General features: G+C 36.8%; 1 protein-coding gene across 3 annotated transcripts in view; it reads left to right on the top strand.

Annotated features, from left to right (window-relative positions):
* The window catches only part of LOC127427287 (caskin-2-like), a 51,977-nt gene that overhangs the window by 12,088 nt on the left and 21,391 nt on the right, over window positions 1–18,498 (top strand). For all 3 annotated transcript variants that reach the window (XM_051674794.1, XM_051674793.1, XM_051674792.1), the window contains exons 3-7: window positions 618–669; window positions 9,993–10,090; window positions 11,433–11,578; window positions 13,366–13,461; window positions 15,166–15,278. In XM_051674794.1, the coding sequence (XP_051530754.1) occupies window positions 618–669; window positions 9,993–10,090; window positions 11,433–11,578; window positions 13,366–13,461; window positions 15,166–15,278 (505 nt within the window). The remainder of the gene's footprint in view (window positions 1–617; window positions 670–9,992; window positions 10,091–11,432; window positions 11,579–13,365; window positions 13,462–15,165; window positions 15,279–18,498) is intronic.

Here is an 18,498-nt window from a genome sequence, read left to right as displayed (position 1 = left end):
TTTTTCCATGGAACACAAAAGGAATATTGTTGCAGACTCTTTATGCAGCTCTTTTCCATACAATGATAGTACTCAGCGATCATGGCTGTCAAGCTCCAGAATGTACAAAAGGTTTATTTTTGCAGTTTTTTTGGAGCTTGACGGCTATGGTTACTATAAATTTGTGATGTATGGAAAAGAACTGTGCGAAAATTCTATAAAAAAGAAGCATACGGCATGAGGGTGAGTAAATAATGACAAACTTGACATTTTTGGGTTATTGCATAACCATTTTAAACTGAGCAATAAATAACTGACTTTTTTGATTAGTTCATATGCTGAAAAAGTTAAACGTGTAATTATTTACATATAAATGCTGTTAGTAATAATGCACATGACAAAGTAGACATACAGCAAGCCTATAAAGAATGTTTTGTAAATCTGGTACAAAATATCACACAGTTAGCAGTCTCCCCCCATGTTTGTTAGCACAAATTGTTTGTTGAAAGTTTTAACAAGTGCTCTCTTGCCATAACAGCATCATGCCTCATACCTCTCTAATGGAGGGATCAGCAGCTGACTGATATGTTGAAAATATCACATCATGTCTTGACTTTTATTTCCATTTGTTTTTACAGAGATACTGGGCTCAACAAAGAGGCTGAATGTGAACTACCAAGACCAAGACGGGTGAGTTCTCTCATTTTCCACATGTCATGTGTGAATTACGATCGGTCTAAATTGTGGAGAAACTTTTCCTAATTTTGGTGTGTAGCTGAAGTTTTGTGCAGTTTTCCAAGCCTACCTCCATTACAGTTGAATATCCACATAGTAAACTCTAGTAAACATTGCTTAAAAAAGGATTTAAAAACCTTGTACACATTTACTGTACAAACACCTTTGATTGATCAGATCATTGTGTGTTTTAAATGCACTCTGAAATTGTACTTTTCTGTCATGTTGACATCCATCCTCTTTACTAGAAGGCAGACTATGCTTTCTGATGAAGTGCCTTTATTCAATTCAAATACCCTGAACAATCTTGTTGAAATGGAATTGTCAAAGGATAATTAGTAGTGAACTGGATTTCTTTCTATTTGGTTAAACAACACTTTCTTTAGAACTCTTTAGAAATTTGTGGTGGCCAATCCTGTCCCATTACCTTACTGAAAGTCTCAGCTCACATGTATGATTTTCTCACATTGAACAAATCTAAAGAATTGAAAATAAGACATTTTATAAACTGATTACAATTTTTACTTGATATAACAAATTTTTCCACTGAACGACAAACTATATTCTTTGTTAAGAGGAAAATTAATAATGATTATACTAAGTAAACATTCAACCGGAAATTTAATGCATGAACCAAAACTAAAAGTGAATTGTTTAGACTTTCCAGGATTTCCATTCTATGTAGGATGTCCGAATGAATGAAGTAACATGCCTTTTTTTACTCTACACTGTATGCCTTGCGGCTACATATTGAAGACTAGTACTCCTCTATGCCGTGGATTGTGTTTGTTTGCTGAACTTAGCTGAGGCTTTGTCTCCTTTTACAGTGTGTTTGCATAGATTCTTTCCAAATATTCAAATAAAATGCTGTAACACCTACAGGATCTGTGCAAGCAAAACAATGATATAGTTCATAGAGTCTTGGCTAAAATACAAGGACTAAAGAATTCTTTCTTTCCTTGTCACAAACTTTTATTTATTTATTTTTTCTTTGGACTATCTCAATGTTAGTCAAAGCAACATGACACGGTTTGACTTGTTTTTCCCATGGCTCTTTCCATGATTCCATTCTGCTTTGAGCTACTAGCACTGTTTGAAATCAAAGCTCAGTCTGTTAGAGAGAGCCACAGACCCAAAACCTCTGATCACACATAAAATTCTGGACTGTGGCTCTGGGAGATGTTGTTTGGGGATGAAACGGATACATGTAAACATTATGTGCATCTGTGCACTGTGAGCACCAACCAATTTGCATTCACACAAGGTGAAAGAATGTGCAGAGTTTAAATATTATAATAACTTCTGGAATGTCTCTAACAAATTCATTTAATCGATTATAGAGATAAGATAAAAAAGATGCAGCATCATGGTGATAATTAAACCATTTACATACTGTTGATGAAACTATGGTAAGACAATTAACAATGCAGGATTTTAACAATGCACTAACAATTTTTTAGAAGAATAGATGGTAGATAGACAGACAGACAGACAGACAGACGGATAGATAGATAGATTGTGACAAGATTCCTGAAATGTTCAAACTGTTGCTGTAAGCTTTCACCTCATGATGAGCGATTTTTTTTAAGAATCGGCAAGCACGTGCCTCAGAGCTGGCAAAAGCTGTGGGAAGCCAAACTGGTGTGACTGTTTCATCTCACACAGTAAGACACACTCTGCAAAGAAGTGGAATGCATGGTTATCATCCACGCAGGAAGGCACTGCTAATCCCAGTGCATAAAAAAGCTTGTTTAGCCTTTGTCCAAAGTCATTTTTTGTATTTTTATTTTTTATCTGATGGAATCCAAAATGCATGCCGTCACACAGGGAGGAATACAGTGGGAAGTGCATGGTACCCACAGTGATGTACAGTGGTGGCAAAGTTCTTATATGGGGATTTATGAGTGTTGAAGGTGTGGTGGAATTGTACTTCATCAATGGCATCATGAATTCACAGATGTTCAGCAAAATCTTAAAAGAGAAGATGCGACCCTTTCTCCCCACCCTGTCGGGCACTTTTTTACCATGACAATGACTCTAAATATTATTCCAAAGCCACTGCTGCATTCCTATGGATAAACAAGATAGTATGTCACCCAACCCTATCTGAGCACCTGTGGGGTCCAGGTCGAGTATCACTCCCCATTAAACATCAGAGTACTCAAGGAGGTCATCCACCAGGAGTGGAACAGGATAGATGTGACAGTATGTCATGAGCTTGTACACTTGATGTCAAGAAGGGTCAGAGCAGTATTTAAAAGTTATGGAGGACTTTATTTAAGGGTGCACATTTTTGCAACCCTTTACTTAAGCAAAGCTGCCTAATTTAATTATTTTACAGATATTGATAACATATATTTCAATTTTGTTATTAAGTATATGTTTAATAGATTTCAATCCTGTCATCTTTGCATGAATTGTACAATACATCTTTCTTGCTTTCTTTCTTTCTTTCTTTCTTTCTTCAGAATTTTAATAGTAATAATTTAGAAATAGAAATGTATATTTATGTTCAGAGGGGGTGTACTCATTTATGCTGTGTACTGTAGATAGATAGATAGGTAATAGATATAGATATAGAAACATTACAATTTCACAAACATTTTAATTTTACACATTATTGTCAACTAAAATTGTATTTTTTTGTTGACAGTAAACATGGTGGATGTTGTAGATAGATAGATAGATAGATAGATAGATATAGATACAGAAACATTACAAGTTCACAAACATTTTAATTTCGCACATTATTGTCAACTAAAATTTTATTTTAGTTTACAATAAACATGGCAGATGTTGTATTTGGGTGTCCCATTAGTCTAGAGAGATGAAAGTGGCAGAAAGTTGAAAGCTCATCTTGATGAAGTTGAGAGCAGAACATTAGCATGAGTGCTATTTTGTGCTTTTCATGAGCAGCAGAAGTACTGAGATATAGGCTCCCGAGGGACCCACAGTTGAGGTGGAGGAAAAACATTTCATTATTCATCAGTGCTTCTGGCGCTGTTCGCTCTAGAACCCTGCTCTTTCTTTCTTTCTTTCTTCCTTCCTCCAGTCTTTGTGTGTTGCGCTCTGTTGGTCTTTTTTCTGGAGTTATGTTCTGTCATACACACTGGGTACTTCTTGTTTCTTAAATTGTGCATCCTCGTTTCTTCCCTTCTCCGTCCTCGAGCCCGTGACCCAGAAACCAACCAAAGTTCACCATCGTGAAGGATTTATCAATTCTCTAAATGCAACGTGAGGAGGCGAGGATGGAGAACAGAGGAAGCTTACCGATAATGCTTGAGCAAGGAAGCACAGGTGCATCCTACAGGGAAGAGTTTCAGTTGAAGCACCTGACGCATGCATAAATTCTCCTCCCCATTCACGTGATCTGACACAACAGTTTTAATTCATGTTTCACCTTTGCGGTAGGGTTGCACCTAATGATAATTTTTTTTATCGATTAATCTAACGATTCTTTTTCTGATTAGTCGATTAATCTAACGATTAATTTGCCGATTATTCTAAAGATTTTTTATAATTATTACTTGATTAATATAACAATTAATTAACCCAAAATAAATATAAAAAACTTGTCTCATTAATATTTCAATATTTTATTACATCTGTGGCAGGGCGGAGGGCAGGGCGGGACGTGATTCTACACACCTGGCCCTGCCCTCCGCCCTGCCACAATCATCTTCTCTTAAACACAAACAAATGTACAAGAAACAAAGTGTGCACTGCAGGGCATTATTCTGCAATAAAAAAGCAGTGTTATTATGAATGCAAACTTCAATACAGTGAAAAAGACACTCTATTAGCATAACATAAATATATATATATATATAAATACAAATTTCCAACATACTTTTGAATGTCCATGTACTAAAATAAAATATTTGATGCCATGAGTGTACCTTCATTAACTATTACTATTATTTTAAATGGCCATGGAAAATGAAGCAATGTGATAACAATTTTACCTGGTCGCAAAAAGTAGTCCGTTAATTTACCTGATGAACTTTCACCTTTTGCTGACCCTTTATGCTTCGCAGAGCTAAATTGTGCTTCTAAATCACTTGCACCTTTATTAGCAACTGACACATAAGTGCCAGCTTTACATGTAATACATTCTGCTTCCCACGGATCTCGACCTGGACGAAAGCATTGGAATTTTTTGTGAAAATCTTCTGTAAATTTGCACTTTCGTTTGGGCATTGTTTCCACTCAGCCATTTGCTGCTACTGTCAAGCTGTTTGATGCTGAACACAACAGCGCTTCGCGCGTTCGCGGAGAGATTGACAGGCAGGAATTTGGCCAATAGTTGCTGCAAGCCTCTTATAATTGACCAATTGGTGTGCGAGAAGGCAGGACTTAAAAAGAGGGGTTAAAGCAATGCAAATATGCGCACACACACAATGAAGTATTAGACCAGATGCACTTCATAATGCAACTAAAGCCGAATCCCGGACAATTTCGCAAATTTAGAAATCCCAGCCGGACGCTTTTTTAAGGTCCGAAAAAGAGGACATGTCCGGGAAAAAGAGGACGTATGGTCACCCTACGTTAGCAGTGGTGCAGAAATTACTTTTAATATGGGGGCAATGAGGAAACATTTAGAAAATCCATTTAAAGTGACTACTACTAACAGAAACACGTGTTGTAATACTAATATGTTATGCTTGGGTGGGGACAAAAAGTAAACAGGACTTACGGTGCTGCCTTGCTGCCGTCTTGACAAAGCGCTCTGGGATGCTTTCGCTTCAAGTGTTCATGGTGGTTGTACTGCTGTGATAAGCCATTTCCAATTTGCATAGCTTACACAGCACCACATTGTTGGGTCTCTGGCTAAAATACTCCCACGCTTTAGATGACCGTAGGCGAGTGTTCTTCGGGGGAATCCATACTTAAACTGGGCGCTGCCATTTTAATTACTCCATTGCGACGCGCCGACGCATGTTATGCAAATCGACGTATTTCTGTAATCGATGACGTCGATTATGTCGATGAATCGTCCCAGCCCTACTTTGCGGTTTAGTAAACCATTATTGTCACATACTTTAATAGTGTATCTTGAATTATTATGAAAATATCAATGAACATTAATTTCAACAACATAACTTCAAGCACAGCTGTGTCACATTTTTGTGTTATATTCTTGTTTTTATTCATGTCATGATTTCCTGTCTTTTCATTGGTTTATATTTTGTTATCGTGTTATCAGTTCTGTTTTATCATTAGTTCTTGTTTCATTGTCTAATTTTCTTGTTAACAGTTCTGTTTTATCATTGGTTGTCATGTTACCCCTGTCTGTGTATTTATAGCCCTCATGTTGTCTTGTCCATTGTCGAGTATTTTTTATGAATGTAATGTCGTCAGAGTTATGGTTGGTTCTTAGTCATAGTTCTTGTTTTCATAGTCACAGTCAAGTCACAGTCTACCTTTGTCATAGTTATTGTTCTTGTTTTGGTTTATAGATTTTTTTATACTTTCACGTTTTGGATTTATTTGTTTTACACATTTGATTTAATGAACTGCACTTGGGTTCTCACAACATCATCGTCTTCGTCATCTCATCTGCTCCTGCTCTGCCTGTCTACATTACACTGCGCAGAGACGGCGCTTTGAAGTGATAAGTGAGTTAGCAGGACATTTCATTTTACAAATCCGTCTTGCTTCGATTCCTCCGTCCTCATTTCCTTTCCTTGGATCCTTTCCTCATTTCATTCCTCAGCCAGTTAGGAAGCAAGGAAAGGAAGCAAGGATAGGAAACAAGGATGCACAATTTCAGAAATAAGAAGCACCCATGATCATACTTCAAGTCAGAAACTTTGAACAATCTTGCCATCTATTATATGGGAATAGTACATAAAAATTTGTCAAGCCCGACAGGATATTTTTAACACGCACAGTAGTTTTCAGAAGATGATGTGTAAGAAGTGTCCCTTGTGAATGGGTTTAAGAATGCTCTCAGTGAAAAGCTCAGAAATCTGGATCAGATAGTGTATGGCACACCATAGGCCGAACACAACATGCGTCAGATGTGTCATATTAATCATCTCAGCGTTACTCGCTCTCAACATCTGTGGCTGCAGAACAAAGGCTGCAGGGTGCTTTTTCTCTTTTTTTTCTATTCGTTTCACAGAATTAAGTGTGTACTCATGATTTAAACTAAGTCCCGGTTGAAGTTATGAGTAATTGTTTTAATGTAAAGTCTGGTTATGTATTTGTGTGACGTTGAACTCCTATATTTGTGATAATAGGGTTGATGTTTTCTCTGCATGAAAAGGCATGTAGGAACACTCTGTCAATGCAATGTGAGGGAAGACAGGAAGACGTATGAAAGGGCTTCAGGAAACCCTACCCTTAGCCACATAAGAACAATGTATAGTTGCATATAGTTTTTTTTCTAATTAGTGCACTGACAGCATTCTGTAATTTACCTGTTTGACAGTTTGCACTGTAAAAACCTTTACAAGGTTTACAAGGTTTACAAGACCCTTCCCATTCTGTTTCACTCTGTTGCGCTCTGTCTTCTGATTTTAAATGAAAGAACACATCTTACCTCAACACCCCCTAAGAAACGCATCCGATTGGTGTCAGGTCTATTTATACAGGGCTTCCTTAAGACCAGTAAGTATACTGTAGTGTAGACAACCCATCAACTAGTTGATGATGAAAATATTTATTTGCAGATCCTTAATTGAATGTCTTCAGAGCTGCAATTTTTCCCCTAATGTTTTTGTGTGAGGCTCTTTATTTTATTGTGTGTGATTTTATATATTTTGTGCAAAGAGGATGTGTGACAAGTACACTATAAGATGCATGAATGTCTCATCCATCATTAAACTCAATGCAGATGAATATTTTTGTGACATTAAGTAACACATATGGGTTAGAAAAGTGTCTCTCTAAACTGATCCTTCATACAACTTTTCAATAAATACTGAGCAACTTCATCTAGAACCTGGATGCACTGACATTGTATTACAGAAGAATAATGCAACAGCAAAACTACTGCAGTGTGAAAAAGGGACTTTTCCACTCTGGGACAAGTAAATCCAAAGAAATCTTGGTTTTCTTTCCTGTGATACATTTTTTAATACAAATTATTTATTTATCTGTCTCAGGCAGGAAGGCTTTGTCAGGATTAGTGCCATTCCTCCAGATTCAGTTTCTTAACCCCAGAAACAATCTGAGTCTACAAGGCAAAGTCAGCTTAATCTAAAGAGCTAATTATACACTTATTAGCTATACTGACACATTTTATTCTTAGAACTCAATGTAAGTATGTTAAAAAGTTAGCCAACTACATGCACATGTATTGTCCCATTGACACAAAGCGATTTATAAATCCCAAGTGCACTTGGCTTTGCAGATTTGAAGAATGATAAACACATTAAGCTCTTACACTTTTAATATCTGTTTGATATATAATTTATGTCTGGATCTGGCTTTAACTGCACACCATTTATATTTTATACAGCATTTATTCAGACCATGACTCATACCTATTTACATATGGACAAGATACAGTATACTGGATTTATAAATCCATAAATGCTTTGATTCACTCTTCAGTCATCTATTTCCTCAAAAATCTACATAAATATTTTAGAAACTGGACCACTTACAGTCATATTGTGACTGCAAAGATCTAACTGCTAATTAGGCAGTGCACACTAGCTGTCAAGACTGATTGCAATGTTGTACTCAGTTGTACTCTGTGACAGATAGAAAGAGTGCCAGACCTGCAAACATTACCCTCTTCCACACCAGATGAGTTATTGTTCTCCAAAATGTTCTATTTGTAAGATTTAAAGTAAATGAATGTCTTTTGAAATATTTTGGCCATTTAGAGCATAAAACTTCACAATCATTTGAAGGGGTGGATATACCTCTGTCTCTTCAGCCTGTTGATGAGTTGAATACATTCACTAACAATTGTTAATCAAAGCATTTTTAGTCATTTAGTGCATTTATTCTGGTTATGTTATAATTATGAATGTTGCAGGTCATTTGTGTATTTGACCTCTGAGGTGTGACTGAGGGTCTGACCTATGTCAGGAATGCAGTTAACAGTGCTTTCTCATTTAGCCCGGCTCCCAGAGGACAAATATACATGTGAGCTATAGCTATTTCATTGATCACTTATTCAGTTTAAGAAAGAGTTTTATTGGATTTAAGTTTTCGTCATTAATTACTGCCACAAATAAATTTTTAGCATTCATCACTAAAAGTATATTTCTGCCTAACTTTTCTGTTGCATTTGAATGTATTTTTCCTTTTTGTTGCAAGCTGATAAGGCCTGTGCCCCAGTGAGTGTGTCTCAACCTTGAGAGAAAAGATGATGTAAAAATGATGAAAAATGATGAAAAAAAATTTGTGTTCTGTTTATTGATATTATTGGAGGGGTTGTTTGTAGTTTTGAGAATCATGTAACTAAGTCAAAGGAACTGGATGCCAGTTTATCTAAAGAGAAGACTCACCTCTGACCCATTTATGCTTACCAACTTGACTTAGTGTTTTAAAAATATAATCTTTTGAATGATTGCGTTCACATAGTTAAACAGAACGTCATGTTTGTAAGATTTCTAGAATTGTCTGTATTGTTCACATATCAGATCTCTGTAATCATAAGAGATGATGTCAGTTCATTTGCATATGCCTAAAATTACTGTTGTTTCTGTAATCTAAGGTAGTTCGAGGTTAGATCCTCAACTCATTTTCTCTTTCTGTCTTTTGCCTTTGGAAATGTGTAAAACTTTGTCTTCAGTAAACTCTTCAGTAAACAAATTGATTGAAACTTCAACTTTGACTCCTTGTAACGTACCGGTCTCTCTCATGGGTTTAACTGTATTCCCATATACATTGTTTACAGCTTCAGAGTAATTTAATTGTTAGGTTGATGCCCCCTAAATGTGTTAACACTATGGCATTATCAAAAAAAACAAAAAAACAACAACAACAAAAACTAACACTATGACACTATTTTTTGAGCGTCCTGACCAGCACGACAAAGCAACATTTGCTCAACCAATGATATGAGTTTTGGGGCGGGACTATCTATTTGGTCAACCATGACAGTCATGGAGCATGTTCGGGAAACCTGTTTGAAAGCAGTCATTGTTTTTGCAATTATGGTGCCGCTAGATGCATAGAAATTACACTTCACTTCACCTTATATTTAACCAATAAATAGACAAGTTTAGAGACCTAGGTAGCTTTTAACTTTTTATCAGGACATTTTTTCATAGTTTTCTGGACTTTTACATTTTTCTCCCTCTCTCTCACAGGTTTTCAGCACTTCACCATGCAGCTCTCACTGGCACCACTGACCTGCTGTCTCTGCTGTTGGAGGCACAGGCTACCGTGGACATTAAAGACAGTAATGGTGAGACGCAATGCCATTTTTGTTCCCTCTGTCTCTTATACAGCTACAAACAACCAGTCAGTTTAGTATGCATGTGCATGTCCTTACTTTGCAATCTTTTGTATCAATTAAATGTGGCATTAAAACAGATTGAAAAAGACAAGATTTCAAGATTTTAGGTAAAAATATATGTGATTCTATAAGGGAAACTGTATACTTTAACTGGTCGTGCAAATAAATTTCAAGTTTCAATGACGAAAGTTCAAGTTTGGTGAACTCTCACCTGTGAATTCGAATGACAAAAAGACGTGACACCAATGGAAAACCGAAACGTCACATGCAGAATTCTTGGCTTGATACCAGGAATACATATTTCAAAGCTGCATATTTTTATTGCTGGAAAAAAGTAAGTAGACAGTATATTTATTTTTTTTATAAAATAATATTTGCTATTTGTAATTTATTAACTATTAAAACCAGAATCCCTCGAGTGTGACATCATATCCTGTCCGTTGCGGTATCCGAAATTATTTTGCATGCTCAAAGCCTAATGTGACCATGGCTTTAAATCAGTCATTTTTAAACCATTAAACATTTTACTCCTAAAGAAATTAAATGTAATTTTGAAACATACAGTATGTATAAAATCATGACCACTCACATGAGTTAGGAACTCTAGTCATATCAGTAACTATCAAAACTGTTTTATTTTACATGGGGCAGGGGCGCCCTCATGGGGGCTGTAATTTTAGAATCACATGACCAGTTGAATAATACTCGCTTAATCTCAGTAACTATCTTGCTAATGGACACTTTTACTCTTGGATTAAATTAATCAAGGCTGATTGTAAATAGTGAATTTCTACAATGGCATCTGTAACTGAAAACTATTGATTTTGAATGATGCTGCATCCACACCATTAGGTGTCACTGTAAGTCCAAGATCATACGAGCAAAAACTTTACCAAGTGCACCTTTAAACACCTATTTGATCCATTTAGGTGAAAATGCTGTTTAAAATAGATTCAGTCAAAGAGTTTTAATAGTCATCTACTCATTAACCATATTTTGCCAGTAGTTTCAACACAAGTATTCACAGAGCCCCTTTCAACTCTACTACAGACAAAAATTGTTGACAGCCTATAAACCTTTTCATACAATTCCTAACCCATATTTATAATTGCTAATTGCTAATTCAAAGTACTCCAAAGAGTCTAGAAACATACATGGATTATTGTGTGCATGGGTTGAGCATTGACAAACTTTTATTAGCAAAAAGATGCCACAACAAGGCACAGTATTTTTCTATGTAGTTCAAGAAGCTGTGAAAACAATGATTTTTTGCTCTTGCTCACTGTTGTAGGTATGCGTCCGTTGCACTATGCTGCCTGGCAGGGGAAGGCTGACTCTGTACTTATGCTGCTGAGAGCTGGAGCTTCTGTGAATGGGGCTTCACAGGATGGACAGATCCCTCTCCACCTGGCCGCACAGTATGGACATTATGAAGTGGTATGTACTGTAGCTCACTTTTCTTCCACTTTTGTGCCAGTCTGTAATGACACAAAGAGGATAATGTCAAGAGTCAAGTTGGTTTTAGACTGTCACTTGCATGAAAGTGTCATAAGAGTAATTAGTTCAAGAACAGCATTACACTGGCCGCACGTTATGTTACGTGCTGTAGATTAAAAAGAGTCATTTGTTCGGCAATCGCGCTGTGTTTTGTGCTGTAGATTCAAAAGAACCGGCTCATAAGTGTCAGTTATTCAGAAATCTAACTACACTGTTCGCACTGTGTTTTTTATGCTGTAGATTCAAAAGAACGGCTCATAAGAGTAATTTGTTCAGGAACCACACTATACTGGTCATGCAAAAGAACCAGCTCATCAGAGTCATTCTTTCAGGAATGGCACTACACTGGTCATGCTGTAGATTCAAAAGAACAGGCTCACAAGAGTCATTAGTTCAAAAACTGCACTACACAGTTTGCACTGTAGATTCAAAAGAACTGGCTTATAAGAGTCATTCATTCAGGAATCGCAATACACTGGTTGTGCAGATTCAAAAGGACCGCCTCCCAAGAGTCATTGATTCAGGAATCAGGCTTCACTGGTCGCTCTGTATGTTTTGCATTACTGATTCAACAGTGGTGTTGCAGTGCCACTGAATGGTAGCTCAGGAAAAACTGAGTATTTTAGTATGGTGTTGCGTTCGCATCTGCAGAGAAATGCACGTTTAAAAACCACTAACAGAACTGAAAGTCATTAAAAAAAAATTATTTAACAATGGAACTGGTTCTGAATAAGAACCTGTTCTCAGTCCAACCCTACTCCTGTCAGTCATTTCAGAATTTCCAGTAAATGGTTCTTTGGTCCTCTGCCTTCCTTTCATTCACTGTATGATGTCTGTTAGCAGTAAGTGTATCTCAACTGGTAAAGCATTTCCCAAGCAGCACCAAAGTTGTTGGTTTGATTCCAAGGGCACACACGTTTTGATAAAATGTATACCCTGAATGATCTTTAAGTCACTTTGGATAAAAGTGCCTGCTAAATGCATACTTATATGCATACTAAATGCATACTATATTGCATATCTTCCTGATTGTCAAGAAAATTCAATAAATGCTTTCATCTGTAGCATTGCTCTTGTAGGCATAATAAATGGGCAGAAAGACTGAAAGTGGGATTTCTTTGATAGTGACTCAGGAACATGATGCGGATCAAACCAAAATTTAGCTTTTTACAAAGCTACAGAGCAGTTAGATGAAGGGAATATGTAGCATTTAATATTTATTTTTTTTAAAGCAAGAGGAAGCCCTGGAAAATGCAAGACGTGTTGTTGCATGCTCAAGGTAGAACATAGGTCCCCAACATAGATAGCATTACTTTGCAGGTCCAGGGCTTTGTTTTAAAACAATGCATTTTTTCAGTTAGTTTTGCTGTGTATATGACACCTCTCAGAAGCAGGTTAGAGCAGCTGGGTGTTTGGCTTGACATGCCGAGTATTCCCTTTCCAGAAGTCCTACCCTTTCTCACAAAACATGTCATACTGTATGCCAGATAACGTAATACTGTATATTTTACAAAGAATTCACAGCATTTATATGGCCTTTCCCTCTAATTCCTTGACCTTCCTGGATGCCATTTCAGCTTTTCCTGTGCAAGTAGACAAAAACCGATACAGATTTTGACATTGTCCTTTTATTTTCTTGTTATTGTGTTATTCCAGAAGCCTTATGTAGCCAGACACAGCTCCTCTGTCCTTTCACTGCATCTTTGTGTTTGTGTCTGTCTGTTCAGTCTGAAATGCTACTGCAACACCAGTCCAACCCCTGCACTGTCAACAAAGTAAAGAAGACCCCTCTGGATTTGGCCTGTGAGTTTGGCAGACTCAAGGTGAGTCAAGGGGAGATTTTGTGACTGTCACTACATCTGTTGTAACTTGCACTGGCCCTATACCTCAGGAGGATAATCATTTGTGCTTTTCAAGTCAAATGTCACAAATCATTATGTTAAAATCAGAGGTGCCTAAGTTTAGTGGCATGACAAAAAAGATATACAACACAATGATGACAAACAGTATTAAACAGAACGAACATTTGTTCATGAGTAATAGGCTTGTTCTAGCATCTTATTGATTACTGTTAAGGGGAGTTGGCATCATTTAGCCTTTAAAAAAAACAAAAAAACAAGGCATACCAGAAATTTTAATTACATTAAAATTTAAATAAGCCTGTGGGTCAGAAATGATCTGGACACACCTGAATGTGTTTGACTAGATAAAAGTTGTATTGGCTGACTTATTCATAAAAGTTTGTTTTAAAATGAACTCAACGGTCCATTAGTTTTGTTGTTTAGGAAAGTACTCTAGCTATTGTCAACAACTGTTAACGGTTTGATTTTATTTAATTTAACAATTTGTCGGTATAAATATTTAGATTTTACCAGAGGGGAAAACTGAATTTTTCAGGAAATATGAAATGACATGGGTTTATTTCAAGTTTATAAACATGAGAGGACAATGGTGCCATGAAAAGTGCAGGGGACTCATTCAGCAAATATATAGGTATTTTCTGCATCAATTCAGTGAGAGTTTATCCCTTAAAAAAGCTGTGCCCTTTCACTGTAAACATCTATCTGAGTTATCCCACTCTCAAAGCATAGCTCTGAAGCTGTTTTCACACTGCATTCTTGAAGATAATTATAAGCAGGAGTTTATGACATAACAGAGCTTGAATAAGGTTTTGATTATTATGGCAAAGACGGTATTACATACACATTCAGTGGCAAAGAATATAACTAAGCCCAGGCAAACTGCTTACAGTGGCACCCCGCACAAGCTGGGCAAATCAGGGTAAAAGGGAAGATGGCTTTTCTGACAGTTTTATGAACCAGTCCTGCAGAGATCTTTAATTCACCTTAAACTAGTTTTGCCAGGGTGAACTGTTTCTATTTAATCTTTCGCCCAAGTCATTTGGAATTATAGAATGCAAATGCTGCAGAGAGGCAGGCTGATGGAATGAGTCTAATTTAGCAGCACATCAGTGAGTCAGTTGCTGGGCTGCAGGAGGATTCTGCCCCAGCTGGAAACTGAATTCCATTTGACACATTCTCAATGCCAGATAGTACAAAGTCATACGCCTGGGCTGACAACTCTGGCTGGTTAGTTTCCTGCATTGCAAATAGGCAGTGGCAGCTTGTTTAGAACATGGGTCTTCAACCTTTTTCAGGCCAAGGACCCCTGTTACTATTGTATAAAATGAGTATTGTATTTTAAGTCCTGTAATAACATTCATATAGAACCATATTAATATTAAACATTGATGTACAGAGTCATATACTTGTACATAATATTTTAATTTTAGCATTTTAATGTGATATCTTTGGTTGAAGTTAACTTAATATTGTATTTTTGTTTAACGTATGTTTTAAATTTTTTAACAAAAATTAGTTTGAGATCAAACTATAATTCCTGACCCCCCTACAGTACCACTATGGACCCTTGTTGCAGAACCCTGGTGTGAACAGAAGTGGATGAAACTGAAGTACTGTCTGGCTGACAGGTTAACAACCCACTTTTGTTTTACTTCTTTCCCTCAGGTGACTCAGCTGTTGTTGAACAGTAACATGGTAGTAGCTCTGTTAGAGGGGAATGGTAGAGATAATACCCCCCTACACCTTGCTGCTCGCAATGGCCATAAGGACATCATCAGGTTTGCTTTTCACTAGCTTCTAAAGTTTTAATTCTATTGTGTTTTCCTATATTATATTCCTCTCAGTCTACATTTACTTGTAAGTATTTTTAGCAGACACTTTTATCAAAAGCGACTTACTGTACATTCAAGTGCATTCAGTGTATATATTTTATAAGTTTAAGTGCTCCCTGGGAATCGAACCCATAACATTTGCTAGCGCCATGGTCTACCATTTGTAACTATAATGCATTTATTTGTTTAATTGCATATGGCAGACATTTTTATACAATGCAAATTACAGTGAATTCAAGGTATATATTTTCAATTTATGTGTTTCCTGGAGATCAAACCTTGGTAATGCTAGCGCCATGCTCTACCAGTTGTAACTGTAATGCATTTATGCATTTGGCAGACATTTTTATCCAGTGCAATTTACAGTGCATTCAAGGTATATTTATCAGTTTATGTGTTCCCTCCCTGGGAATCGATCCCATAACCTTGGTATTGCTAGTGCCATGCTCTACCATTTGTAACTTTAATGCATTTATGCATTTGGCATACCTTTTTATCCAGAGCAACTTACAATGCATTTAAGGTGTATATTTTCAGTTTATGCATTCCCTGGGAATTGAACCCATAACCTTAGTGTTGCTAGTGCCATGCTGTACCAGTTGCAACTATAATGCATTCATGCATTTGACAGACATTTTTACCCAAAACACCTTACAGTGGATTCAGTATATATATATATATATATATATATATATATATATATATATATATATATATATATATGTATATATATATATATATTATCAGTTTATGTGTTCCCTGGGAATCAAACCCGTGACCCTGGTATTGCTACCTAGCTCCATGCTCTACCAGTTGTAACTGTAATGCATTTATGCATTTGACAGATGCTTTTATCTAATGCAAATTACAGTGCATTCCAGGTTTGTATTTTAGCAGTTTATGTGTTCCCTTTCTGGGATTCAAACCCATAACCTTGGTATTGCTATAGTGCAGTGCTCTACAAGTTGTAACTATAATGCATTTATGCATTTGGCAGATGCTTTTTTTATTATTTTTTATCCAAAACAACTCACAGTATACTGCACTCAAGGTAATCATTTCATCATTGTATGTATTCCACGGAATCGAACCTTGGCATTTCTAGTGCCATGCTCTACCAGTTGCGCAACAGTAGTGTTCAGATCTATCTACTTTGCTTAAACAGATGCCGTAGATCAAGAGAAAGAGAGTTTAATGGAGATATTTACATGCAGAGGTGCAAAAAGAGAGTGAGAGAATTTTTGTGTGTGTTTTTGTACTCATGAATGCCAGGGGGAAGGTGTCTGTCTTTTTTGCAACGTAGTGTGGTGTCAAGCAGGCGGTCAAGCAGGCTTTGGCAGGCAGCTTTGTTGACATTTTTTGTCGAGCAAGTGAGGTGAAGAGACGGGGGTGTGGAATGAGTGTGTGGACAGACGGAGTGGAAAGTAGATAGATGAGTAGCAGAGAAATTGTGCGTGCATTTGGGGGTGTGTGCATGTGTTGACTTGAGCTGCCCTCCCGTCTGTGTGTGTAGTGAGAGGCCCTTGACAGCACTGTAATGTTAACATGCATAGGAATGAGGCCGAATAGGGTTACACCGGCCAGTCAGCTGCTCTGACATGCTCTTCTAGCAGTAACCATATAAAGTTCATGCTGCAGCGTTCTCCCTTCCGTTGCTTTTCTGGAATGCAGCTTGTATACATGGAAAAGATGGACAGAGGTAACAGGAGGCCGCATTGAGCTTATTAGTATAAAGCATTCAGTTACTTAATCTCCTTGTAAATAGAATTACTTTATACTGGACAAACAGATTTTAGCAGGAAGTTAATACTTTGATGTTCAAACAAGGAATTAGTTAACTCAATTATTAGCATTTTGCAGAGGTGGAATTATTATTGTCATGGTGATTCTTAAAGGAATAGTTTACCCAAAAATACAAATTCCGTCATCATTTACTCACCCTTATGTTGTTACAGACTCGTATGACTTTCTTTCCTCAGTAGAACACAAAAGGAGAAATTTTGAATAATGTGCTGGATGCTCTTTTTCATATAATGAACATGAAAGGGGATGGAGTTGTCAGGCTGAAAAATGACAAAAAAGCACCATAAAAGTAGTCCAAATGATGTGTACCTTATATTCCAAGTCTTCTGAAGCCATACAACATTTTAGGCGTCATGCACTGATAATCAATTGCTCTGCCGAAGCACTGAAATGGAAAGAATCTGAAATTTGTGTTCCACAGAAGAAGGTCATATGATAAATTATGGCAGAATTGTTATTTTTGGGTGAACTAGCTCTTTAAGAGAAAAAGAAGGCCTTTAATCTGCTCAGTTAGTTTAATCAACAAAAGTTGAATGTTTATAAAATGGAAACTGCACTGCTGCTTGGATACTGAATCCTGAAGTGACACTCACTATGTAAAGTTGATTGATGATGTAGGGGCTATTTTGTTGCTCAGAGTTTAAATTGCTATGACATTTGACCCATTGCTGGTGGTCTTGAACTTTGTCATGTTGTTTCTGTGTTCCTCACTCACTGTGCAGTCTTTGGTGTTGATTTTAGTTTGTAGTTCTACTGCTGGAGGCAAAACAGTAAAAAATCTCACTTTGGTTACTAAAGCAACTATCTTTACTTTGTTTCATAAATACTGCTGTGCTTGCCTAATATAACATAAACATAATACTTCACAGAATTCGGCCCCTGTATTTACAAAGAAGACATCTGTGTTTTTCTCTTTATGTCAGTGTATGATTCTGTGTAAATTTACTGTGGAATTAATTCCTTAAAACAAGAGCATTCCTCTTCAATAAGACTAGAACTTGCCTGTATTAGATAAATGTTGACTGAAAGTCAACTGTGCTCTAGATTATAGCATCTTATGACACAGCTCTCTGCAATACTTGATTCTGATCGGTCAATCACATCATTCTGCGGTCAATTTAAAAAAAAAAAATTTATAACACGGCTTACTGAAATACTCGATTCTAATTGATCATTGCCGCCATCTAGTGATCTGATATTTCTCAGTAACAACCGCACATCCACATATCAGACCGCTCATCTGGTATCTGAGCCATATTTCCTGCTTCTCGGATCACTGTGCGATCTCTACAAGTGAGATAATAAAATAATTTCAACTCATATCAATGTTTCATGTGCATTTATTTATTTGGCAAGAAGTCTT

Source organism: Myxocyprinus asiaticus, chromosome 36 (genome assembly GCF_019703515.2).
Source record: "Myxocyprinus asiaticus isolate MX2 ecotype Aquarium Trade chromosome 36, UBuf_Myxa_2, whole genome shotgun sequence".
Lineage (NCBI taxonomy): Eukaryota > Metazoa > Chordata > Actinopteri > Cypriniformes > Catostomidae > Myxocyprinus > Myxocyprinus asiaticus.
Note: the sequence above shows the minus strand (reverse complement) of the source record. Positions and strands in the feature narration are given on the sequence as shown.